Source organism: Semicossyphus pulcher, unplaced genomic scaffold, assembly GCF_022749685.1.
Source record: "Semicossyphus pulcher isolate SPU_LCO1_2020_fin unplaced genomic scaffold, fSemPul1.0.p SCAF_14, whole genome shotgun sequence".
In the NCBI taxonomy this organism is placed as follows: Eukaryota; Metazoa; Chordata; class Actinopteri; order Labriformes; family Labridae; genus Semicossyphus; species Semicossyphus pulcher.
Genome location: NW_027211648.1, coordinates 6,202,129 through 6,214,388, shown reverse-complemented (window position 1 = coordinate 6,214,388; position 12,260 = coordinate 6,202,129). Strand labels below are relative to the sequence as shown.

Below are 12,260 nucleotides of genomic sequence, written 5' to 3'. Positions count from 1 at the left end.
TTTGTCACGGTGTCATTCTTCTTTCCATTATTTATTATTTTCTATTTGTTTTTAAATTGACATGAACTTACAATGAATACTTGGATGACTGTAAAATGAAACATGCCTGTAAAAACCAACGATTACATAGAATTTGGCCGGCGTTCAAGCCAGTCGTACACTCGAGGCCACGGGGACCGGAGGAGCCAGAGATTGAACCACAAACTCTGGGAATAATCAACGATGCGCTCAACTGCGGGAGCCACAACCATCCAAAATACAGCATAAATTATCATCAGGAGCATCCATCTGACAACAGCTCAGTGAGAGAAGATGTTTGAGCAGCTTAATGAAAAGTAATTATTCATATTTGTTTGTTTCCATGGTCTCTTTTCCTTTTGTACACACACACACACACACACACACTATCAGGCTTTGGCTTCGAGTCTTGGAGTCTGTAAGATGATTGTTTGAAGCCGGGTTTTCATTTCCTTTCACACGGCGAGTCCAGTGATGGACCTATTTTGTTTAAAAACCTTTTAGAAATACATTTTAGCTTGAGTAAAATCTGGATCTAAAAAGACTCTGAAGTGCCATAAATTAAAACAAAATGAGACATAAACTGATTAAACTCCACGGTGGGTCCAAGACCCGCAAAGCTCAGGACGGTGTTTAAGAAGGCAGAGCAAAAAGACGACCTATAAAAGGAGGAGTCTGCCATTAGTCTCCTGCAAAGCTTCAGGATGGTACCTTAAAACCAACATTAACTGAATGGGGTTTAAACACAGAGCCAAAGAAAACCAATTTCCACCAACACCAAACAATCTGAAAAAAAAACCTCTCTGCTTTTTTTTCCTTGCTGCAGAAAAACCCATTAAATCCGTGTGAAAGGCTCGGTGTGGATCATTCCTGTGAATGCGTGTCGTGAAAGGAGGGGAGAGAGCAACAGCCAGAGACAAATCCTGGCAGAGAAGGTGCATCTCTGGGAAAAAAAAGAGAAAATCCCACAAGAGTAGGCAAGCAGAAAACCCCTCGACAAAACTGAGCATCTGTCCTCCTGTCGCAGGTGATTATTCTGGGCGACAGGAGAAGTGCCGCCTCATCGTTATGGAGCGAAGCCATCGCCACGTGCCAGAAAAACAGAAAAAAAAAACCGGGTAGATTTGACCTAAATGGCAGAGAAGGAACGGCTGGTGTCGCATCAGACGTGTGTAAACACTCTCCATCCATCTCGCCTTCTTACAATCGAGCATCTGCTGTTTACATTGAGGATTATTTAACTGTTTGAGCGACTGAGACGAGCCGCACATAATTAAATATGGAATTATGCACTTTAGGCGGTGTTTATCAGCGCTACACTGGTGGTTGACATTACTGTTGAAAGTATTAACGAGAGGAGGACAATTATCTGATTAAATTCACAAGCAAATATGATGGTAGGCGGGAAATTGAATGGTGATTAATCAAAGCGGAATTTTTCTATAGGTGAATATTCATGCACATAACACAGACCGACAGTATGTTGGGAAAAAGAGCTCTTAAATATGGGATGTCTTTTACAACAACGTTATCAGTAACAGTGCATGTTCGCTATACAGCTGTGTAATTTGCCCACAATATAAAGGAGACTTCGTCAACAGATTTGATGCTAAATTAGAGCAAAAAATGAGGCGTAAAAATAGGGGGAGATAAAATTATTATTGCCAAGTTCAACTTGAAGTTGCAATCTTGAAGATCTTAGTTTCGTTCTCTTTGGCGCCACCTGTGGCGATAAACTGTAATTACGGGAGCACACTTCCCAGATATCCAGACAGTGTCACCTGTGTGACGTCCACGGTTGGCTCCGGTTGTAACTCTTGATTTTCCTGGCTGACGGTCGCTTTCCTTTTCAGACTGTTTGCTTCATCTGAGCGTCGAGTTTGTTTCTTTTTCTTTGGATTTTCACTTATTGTTGAAGTTGTATCTGTAGTCATCCATCTTTTCTTTGTTTGTTCAGCCATAGTAGATTACTGTTTACTCGCAACACTTGCAGAGACCGGAAAAGCAGCCGCTTAGCTCCGCCTACCCTCTCTGGCAGACCAACCACTGCTGGCTGATGGAAACACGTCACTAACTGGGCGCCACTTGTGATTTATTCTGCGAAAGTCTCACCAGACACCCAGTCTGTAATACTGCAAATACAAAGGCTTTCATCAGTGGGCCATAGGCTCAATCACCATTGTGTTACCTCATGTGGCGATAGATAGTGACTTAACAGACATTTATTTACATGAAAATAAGTGGATTTGATCTTTCAGGGGAATTTCACCAATTCTACACATCAAAGTCAGTCTACAGGTGTTGGGAAGTACGACTGCATTTGTTAAAAGAACAGATGTATAAAGCCTTTTATGTGTAGAGAAAGCCGCGGTGGATCTGATAAATCATCAGATTTTGGGGCTGAAGAAAAAAAGTTTGTACAAGAAAAAGCGGAGATGTGGAGGAATGAAGAGGAAAGCTTAAAAGTCCTCCTCAGTCCTCACCTCAGCTCTGCTTGAGGCGCGCAGCTTACAGCTCAAAGTTACATTATCCGCTACCAGCATTACGTGTCAGGTTCTTCAGATTTCCGATATATCCTAGAATGACTTCAGGAACCTCTAAAGAGCAATGTGAAACTGTTTTTGTGTACAGAAAGACTGAGAGCTTTTCCATTAAAGTCAAAGTGAGAGAGATAAAGGCTGTGACGGTTTGTATTTCGGTTTCTTTTGGACTTAACCACAGAGTAAGTTCAGCTATATCAAGACAAAGGAAACTGTTTGTTCAGACTCCCGTCCTCAAACGACAAACGCCCTCTCAAACCTGGTTCTTGCACCTGCTCACAAACACAAAACATGCCTTCCACCCACCTTTTTCCCAGGGTGCTGAGCGGCGTGCTGAGGCTGAGCGGAGCTGGAGAAAATTTGCGGCTACGTGCGGTCAGCCTCGTTACGGTCGGTTCCTTCTTCGGAGACTCGACCACGCGAGCCGGGCTGGCGCCGGGCTTGGTGTTGAGGTCCTTCAGGACGTCGTAGTTGATCTTGGTGGAGATCCTCTTCTGCTCCAGCATCTTCTCGATGGCCTCGTCTGCTGTGTCGGCTCGGATCGGGGGGCGCTTCCTGTTGGGTCCTCTGGGCTGTCAGGAAACCAGAGAAACCAATAAAAAAAGGACTCTTCTCATAATGACTAAAAGTAAAAAATTAGTTTTTTTTAGCCATGCCACATATTAAAGAAAGAAGTTCTTAACTTAACATGTACAAACTCCAAAAGTACATAGCTTAATGGATAGCTTGTGGTCGAACCCGGGGACGGTATAAACTTTAAAGTGTCATCACTTTAAAAAAGGAGGGGAACTTTTTGGTGCCACCTTTGTGCTTGAGGAAAAACACTTTCTTTATCTCTTTCTGGACAACTGGAGAAATAAAATAATCTGTTTGAGGTTGATGATCCACTAAATAAAAACCTGAATATATCTATACAAAATACATGAATCATTTTAGATATTTATTTCACAATTAAGCCCGTTTTTTAAACCATTTGGATCGGCAGTAGTACAGTTCAAATAGTTTCAAAGATAATTCCCCCCCATTCCTTAAACACAGATGAGCTTCGAACTAAATGCTAACCTCAGTGTGCTAACATACAGCCCCAGAAAACATTTAGAAACCCCTCCACATGTTCCTTAAATCAGCATCTCTCTCTTCATGCCAACAGCAACGTGAAAGTCTTCCAAAATGCATGAAAGCTGTAATTAAAAACCAGGTTATTACCCCAAATAAAGATCTCTGAACTCTTCCTGAGTTAAACCATTAGTATTCTGTTGCTTAAACAGGAACGTGTTTTCATTGCATTAATCAAGGGCTGGAAAACATCTTTTTTTTTGCATCTTTCGGTTTTCTTAACCGGTCGTCATTTTCTGCAAATAAAAGACCCTAAATAAGAATAATTTAATTGGAGGAAGTGAGAAATATTGTTAATTTGACACAAACACAAACTTTTAAATAGAACATATGCTTGCAGTGGTCTCTTATTTTCTTCCACAGCTTTATATAACATCACAATGCTTAGTTAAAGATTATTAGGTATAATGTTAAACACGTTCACTGTCTTAGTTTAGCTGTCATGCTAATGCTACCTTACTGTTAGCATCCTAACATTTGCTAATTTTTCTAGAACGCAATTCGTTTTTCAGATTTAGTCATGCTGCTAGCATGGCTAAAGATGAAGCTCATAGTAGCATTTATACCAAAACAAGAACAATCAATTTGATGTCACCATGGCGATATCTACAGTTCCTGGGGGGTCCACATTGAAGCTAACACCATCTTGGCTGCGATTGCGACTCGACATTTTCAACGGGCTCTGATTAAGACCTTGTTGTTGATCTAGCTGGACTAAATTGAACCGACTCTACTCAGCAGACGAGGGTCAAACGTTATCTGGAAATATTTTGTCTGTCTATTAAACCATTAAGGTCCCAGATGGGAACGACTTGCCCTCCAAAAAATATGTGCGAGTAATTTCAGACCACCAGAGGAACATCTTCGCAAGCAAATTTACAGCTGAACACATTTCTGTAATCAGCAATTTATCTCAATTAAGGCACCAGATTGGGGTCATCACCCGGATTCAGTTATTCCATGTTCACCTTGACATGAATCCAAATTATGAGAACGGATCGGCCAAATTTTCTCTACACTGAAAAACTTTTAAACACATTTCACGCAACAGTTTCATGGTTTTCAGGTGGCTTCTCGAGCACCCTCTCCCTCAGCCCGACAGTTAACTGATCCCCACAGCAGCAGCTAATCAACTCAGGATGTTGAGTGTTAGAAAATACAAACGGAAGCTCACTTTGCCAAATGAGTAAATAAATAAATAAAATGGAGGACACTCTTGTTATTTTTATGCATGACGGAGTGCTGCTGTTTGGATCAGTGCCGTCAGGAGGCTGCATGTCTCATTAAAGGTCTGTTTCACTGCAGTTAATCCAGCTAGTTTAAACCAGTAAACAGATGTGGGGTCTATTGAAAAGGCTGAACTGTGCCAGAATCAGTACTGGGAAATGAGAGAGAACCAGTTTCACAGGACTAAGCTACCTGTCTGTGTGAGCGTAGTCTGTATGAGCATCTGTTTCACTTTGACTCTGTCTCAGAGCATCACCTGTTTATCTTGAATATTTGACTTACAGATGTTTAATGTACAACTTGCGCTGTTGAAACGATCAACTGACTGACTGAGAAAATGAACCAACAACAATTTAAACAATCGCTGAATTCTGTCAATCATGTATGAAACTAAAAAGATCAAACAATCTCTGGTTTCAACTTCACAAATCTGCTTTTCTGATTTCTCTATAATGTAACGGCAATTACTGTTGCTAGGTGATGAAAGCTATCTGGCGTCACTTCCGCTTCCCTTGGGAGTAGCCGTTAAATCTGTTTTAAATTGCTCTGTATGCTTAATTTTTGCATTCATGCAATGAAATTACACAAAAACATAAAAACAATGGAAAGGAATCGTGTCCTGGCTTTAGCAGCAGCTCTAGACCTGGAAATTGTACCCTCGAAAAAACAAAAGGATTACAACTCCTCCGACATTGTTATTGACAATGTCCCGCCCCTTCTTGATTTTGATTGGTCGGGGAGTGAGAAGTGACATTGACAAGCGCGGTGGTGTTCCAAAAGTTGAACTATTTCCAACTGAGAAAAAGCTGAAAATGCTGAACTGCATTTATGTTGTATAGAAAAAAAAAGGCGCTGTCAGTGCGAACAACACTGTTAGTGGACACAGGCCCTCAACCAACAGACAGAAAACTAATTGACAACAATTTAAATAATAATAATTGTTTCCATAAAAAAATCAATGAAAAAAAACACAGAACAATATCTTTTTTCAGCTTTGTAAATGTGACGATCTGCTGTTTTTCCATTTGTTGTATTACTGTGATTTGAACATCTTTTGGGTTTGGACTGCAGGTTGGACAAAACAAGGAATATAAAGACATCCCCTTGGAGGGAAATGTAATGGACCTGTTTCACGTCGTTTGTATGGACAAAATAATCGACTCGAGTAATCAATATCAAAAGTAATCTTTAGTAGAGACCCTAGAGGCATTCTTTCTGAATAGATTACAGCCTGCATGACCAATAGAGATGAGCAGGTTAAATCGTTATTTGCGGAGAATTGTACATCAGGTTAGGTGATAAAAAAAGGTCAGTGGCCGGTTCAGAGAGTAAAATCAAACATTGTATTTTAAACTGGTTTCAGAATCCAGGGTGGAATCCGACTGCTGTCTGTGTTAAGATCCCTGTTTTTTGGTCTATACAACTCTAAGCTTCTTCTTCTCTGACTAACAAACGTTCCTCTTCCATTTTAACTTGTCTGACCATCTCTCTGCCTCCGATCAACTTCCTGTTTGTGTCTGGCTCTGACACCCCGCCCTCCTTTTATCTTAATATTTTTAAGGCTGAATGCTGTTACCTTCTTTTCCTTGTAGATCCCGAGCTCCTTCTCCTTCGCTATCTTTGCTTCCTTTTCTGAAAGCAGAGACAAGAAAAGGTCTGAACATACAAACGCTGAGATAACAATTACAATACGACACGGTGGGATATTACCACAGTGCACAAGCTGGTGGGTTCAGTTGGAGGTTTAACTCTGTTTGGCTGATAAAATAATGAAAGTGGGAGGTACATTTGGGGACAACACGGCGACTGCAGCCAAAAAAATTATAAATTCTACCTTGAAACTGAACAAGCACAGGAATCAAGTTTTATTCTGAGAGTTACCTTTTTGCTCTTTGAGGTAGTCGGAGTTTTCTGCCATCCACAGCGCCGTCTTGACTTTGATTTCATTGTCACTCAGCAGGTACTGCAGAGAGGCAAAGGGAGCGTCAGTAGGGAGAAAATGATTGTACCATATTACTGGTAATTTGTGTATGAAGTAAAATAGTCCTCTGTTTTGCTAAATGCATAATGTGATCAAATAAAACAGTCACATGGGTCACGATACGACACGTGGGTCACGATGATCCGATACATATCACAATACATGGTCACGATCCGATATATATCACGATACATGGTCACGATGCGATGCATATCACAATACATGGTCACGATAGGATACATGGGTCACGATAGGATACATATCACGATACATGGTCACGATAGGATATATGGTTCACGATCCAATAAATGTCACAATACATAAGTCACGATCCGATTCATATCACGAAACATGGGTCACGATACGGCTCTTGGGTAACGGTACGATACATATCACGATGTATGGGTCCCACTACATATCACGATACATGGGTCAGGATCCGATACATATCATGATACATGGGTCACGATACAATACATGGCTTACCATACGACACATATCACGATATATGGGTTACGATACGATACATATCGCGATACATGATACAATACACATGGTAATACTTTGCATTACTCTTCATAATTTACTGAAAATATAAAAGTGGAGCCAAGCATACAACTTGCTGTGCCACAAAATTGCCATTCTAGAAGAAACCAGCCCACTAGCCACGAAGCAACATCTACAGGAGCAGAGATCATTGTGATAATAGGAATTTGAAGGAAATATAAGGGTGTTTTAAATCCGTTAAATGTATCAATATGAGTGGCCATGAGTGGCGGGAAAATCGATAATGTGATATGAACGAATTTATGTCACTCTTCATGGACTAATTGAAGTTAACCTAATACAACATTACAAAGAAAAAATAATATGTGTAAAGAATTAATTCATGAATTATGATCAGTTAATGAATAAAGCTTCTTAGCATCAACTCAACCCAACATTTACTTAAGTCTGCCATGACTCCACATGAATGTAAGGTTATAATTCAACACAGAAGCAAATGTAAACAGTAGAGAGTTCGACCAGCACCTTCAGGAAAGCGAATTCAGTTCAGTAGTGTGAAGCTCCTTTTCTCTGATGTGCATCCTAGCACATGTGAGACAGGAGTGTGTTTCAGGTGCAGTGGACCTCATTAATCAGCAGGTACATACCAGCTCTATCTCACTGTCATCTATCCCGCTCAGGTCCAGCTCCCCGCTGTCAGCAGCACCATCTGTCACAGAGACAAAAACCACATCGGACACACTTAGAAAATTCGCTGTAATGCGCTTTTTCACGGCTGCTTCCACGTCCCAGAGGGGTGGAACAGGAAACAGCAGCTGGCTGAAAAAAAACGCCCTCCAACATCCAGCTGCATCTCGTCCTCGTGGAAGTGCTGTGGAGCATCTTCCATCGAGGGTTAATCAGCAAATAAAACGCACTGTGACTTCTGATAAGACGCTAATAGGCTTAACCGGCGTCTAAGCGGATCTACCTTTAACACATTTTCTCTTCAATTACGATACGCTTTCTAGATTGCAGCGCGCTTTATTTTGAAACAGCGAGATGCTGAAACGTCAATTTGCATTTTTCATGCCGCGACGCCCCGAGACGCGCTCAGGCTTCTACCTGCGTCTCTGTGTGATGCAGCTGATAGTGAGAGTGAAACAACAGACGTTTTAATGCGTTGATAAAAAGAAAGGAGGTGTCTGAAATCCCTCGTTGTGCGCACGGTTCAATTTTGGAAGAGGAAAAGTTCAAAGGAAATGAGATTGACTTTGATAAAAAGAAACAAAAGGAAGCAGCGAGTTCAGGCTTTGACAGCAGGAGGAATTCAACAGCGTTCACTCCAAAGATCCTCCACCTTGATTAGCTGTTTTGAAACACAGTGCAACTCTTCTCTAGCTGCCTTCACACATCAGACAGTCAATCAAAAGGAGGTAAAGTTGGAGAGAAACGTTTTAGAGCGGCAGGTTTATGGGAGTCGTTTAACTTCTGTCAGCTTTCCGCCTTTGACGCGCTCACAGGGGCCCTCCTTCCTCGAGTTCAAACTCCCAACAGGGCGGCAGCTTCAAAGACGTGCCACCTGAGTCCACAGGCAGCCTTCCCGCTTCATTAAGGAGAGACAGGTGCATAGACAGACAGGGAATACATGAGGAAGAGGAATACACCGTTCCTCAGACAGTAAAGGGTGTGTTCTCCAAAAGTCGAGGGAGAGGGGGGGATAATCTAGTCAGCCATTTGAGTTCAGTTCGCACATTGCTTAAAAAAGGAACCGCTCCAGAGGGAAGAGACAGGTCAGTCGCTATCTGTCGGGCCCAGCCCTCTAAGAACTTCCTCTCCGTGAAGTGTGGGGGGAAGGGAGATAAGATGGAGACAAGCCCTGGGAGAGATTGGCAGCTCCGGGAGGCAGAGAGGCAGCGAGACTAAGAGCTGATAACACCAGTCCAACCCCGGAGAGAGGAGGAGGGAGGAGCAATTACCCAGTTATTATTCAGCCGGGGCTTTGATATATCTACACTCGCTAATTTGATCAAACCCATAGAAATGTTCTTGGTGAGCGTGTGGGAGAATCTGCAGACCTGAGGACTCTGAGTTTTAGATGGCTGAGCATATATGGGAGTTAAAATATGAGAGAGGAAGAGGTTTTTTATTTGACTTTCTTAAACTTTTTTATTTCCAGTGTAGACGGTGAAGCACCCGGGAGACGGAGAGGGAAGTGATGTGGCAAAGGTTCTTGTCAGGACATGAACTCAGGTCACTGTAACACGTAGCTCCAAGTGGTTTTTATTTCGTTTATTTATTTAATTTTGGACTTTTATGGCTTTATTGAGAGAGAGAGAGGACAGCGGATGGTATCAGAATCAGGGGAAGAGTGTGGGGATGAAACACAGACCCAGGAAGGAACCTGGGGCTGCCGCATCAAGGACTGTACATCTGTACACGTGGCCGCCGATTTAACCACTGAGCTAAACCAGCGCTGCTCCAACTGCTATTTTTCAATACCAGAACTAAAAAAGCAAAAAAAACAGTTTTTCATACAAAACAATGCTATTTAAAATTCCTTTCTTTGTGAGACATAAACCTTGCAAACAAAATTCGCCAAACTTCAAGGCGCATCATGTAAGGCGCATAAAACTTTGCCCACATAAAATAGTCGGGTTATAATTTGGATCACAAAAAGAAAAGAAGGTAAACAAACCTTTACTACATCTACAATTAGCTTCTTAAATTTTTGTTTTCTTTAGTCTGTGAGAAACAGGACGACTCCGGGCCATCGCTTCCACGTGCAAACAGAGACCTCATCCGCAGCGAAGAACCTCAACGACTCAAAAACAGACGAGTTAAAACTCTTTTTGTTTAATTTGGAAAACAACAAGCTGCAACAAAGTATGAAGCTTTGAGGAGTCTTTGATCATCAAAACTGTGTTGAAACACAGCCGATCTCACAATTTAGTTTGTTTTTTTACATGTATTACTTATTTCCTTTCTTAGCTGAAGACAAATAAGCAACAGACTTTATATTAACAATGCAACGACTATAAAAATCAGGATTTAATTGTGTCTCAGAGACACCATATGTTAAGCAGCAGCCATCCCCAAACATTGTCGGACAAATTCAACATAAATCCAGCATAATGACCACAGCTGTGCAGAATGTAGAGGCATTACAAATGAGCTGATACACAACAGAAAGTTTTCCTCTGCACAGCCCCCGACCGGCTAAAGTCCCTCACTGTGTAAGCAGAGGTTCAGAGCAGTTTACAGTCTGAAACATGAGGCCTGAAGATTTACACACTCTGGAGACAGTTTTGGAAACGATCAGTTTTCTTGCGAGGAAACGCTGGTTGAGTGAGGACAGAGGGCCAAAACACAGAGAAACATTAAATAATGTTTACGTGGACGGGTGTTCGATGCACCTGAACGTCCCCAGAATGATGCTTGGTTTAACAGACTGGATTTTTCATCATCAGCACCTTCACAGGAACAAAAGACTGAACAAACTATCCCTTTAATGATCCCAATTATGATTGAATAGATGAACTTTTTCTAATCATTTGATGTTTATTGTCCTGACTGATGAGCAGGAAACTTACAAACACTTGAACAAGACGAGGTCAAAACCTCGTATGTGGCTGACCGCATCAGGTCAATGTTTTGTGGGCAATGTGTTACAAGGAGGACTGTCCTTATGAGGCCGATGATAACGTGCTCGAAAGCAGGTGCGCGCTGCGGACGTAGGTGAGGACAGCGGCCGAGCAGCGGAGGAGGAGCCCCGCCTACTCCCCGAACAAAGTATCCAGAGCCATAGAGACAGAGAGTCGCGTCATATATGCTCCATGATCCGCCATTGCGACGTCGCAACTCTCTCTCTCTATGGCTCTGAAAGTACCGTCACTGACTCACTCAGTCAGTCAGGCACATACAGACCCATGTGTGGGGCTGACCCCGGCGGTCAGCCAAAAAGGGGATAAAACAGAACATTTTCAGTTCTACTTGAAGGTCAGGTGACACAGTTTGAAGGCATTCTGTGCCTGTACTGTGTTGTTTACATACATATTAAATGAAGCCGCTCCTTTAAGAAACAACACACTGGAAGCCGTGACAGGGTGGTCACACTAGGCTCGATAAATCTAGATGAGATGTCTCCTTATTATTAGAAAAAAAAAAGATCTGCAGCGGCCTGGCCTCCATCAGTGGAAACTCTCGAAGGCCAAAAACACTTTGTGTCACTCTGAATTACAAAAAGTGGATTACATCACCCCATTAGCAGAGAGAAGTGGCCGTGGCTTGCAGCACAAAAACTAAACTTCCCACTCCTGGTGGAAAACAGAAACGGGCTCCCTGATGACCTTGTACTCAGAGAGGAACGAGTTTCCTCTTCCCGTCCAGGCTGACAGAAGCCTGAGGTCTTTTGGCAGCAGCTCAGAAACTCAGAGAGTCAGATCTGCCTGCTTTACAATGCAGTGAAAAAAACACAGGATTCCCCAAACATGCTTCTTCCCTGTCCGAGGAGCTTCATCTCTTCAGCAGTGACTCCCGCTGGAAAACACCTCCGACCTCACACTGAAGGAAGAGGAGAGGGAAGGATCTCTCCTCCAACAAAGTGCACTCTGAGGGAATATATTATTTTTGAAAAGAGGAAGGGAGGACCTGATGGAGGAGAGAGAGAGAGAGAGCGATGGGAGACACCATGGCTTAACTGGATTCTGAATGAGATCTGGAATATTAATAATGGCTACTCATCATCTCTGGAAGCAAACTAACTCAAACTTACTCAACCTGAACTTTCAAAGAGTTTAATCATACAGAGTACATCCCAGTGTGTAAGGATGCAGGGCTCTATGCTTTACATTTAACTCGCTTAATTGTAATTTAGGGGCCAATTTAAGGAA

At 42.2% G+C, this 12,260-nt stretch overlaps 1 protein-coding gene across 1 annotated transcript in view; it reads right to left on the bottom strand.

Moving 5' to 3' along the window:
* Window positions 1-12,260, bottom strand: part of LOC138591157 (transcription factor IIIB 90 kDa subunit-like) — a 127,757-nt gene that overhangs the window by 45,968 nt on the left and 69,529 nt on the right. Inside the window, exons 13-16 of the mRNA XM_069661678.1 lie at window positions 8,037-8,098; window positions 6,783-6,864; window positions 6,478-6,533; window positions 2,865-3,130 (exon numbers count right to left, since the gene is read on the bottom strand). Of these exons, the coding sequence (XP_069517779.1) occupies window positions 2,865-3,130; window positions 6,478-6,533; window positions 6,783-6,864; window positions 8,037-8,098 (466 nt within the window). The remainder of the gene's footprint in view (window positions 1-2,864; window positions 3,131-6,477; window positions 6,534-6,782; window positions 6,865-8,036; window positions 8,099-12,260) is intronic.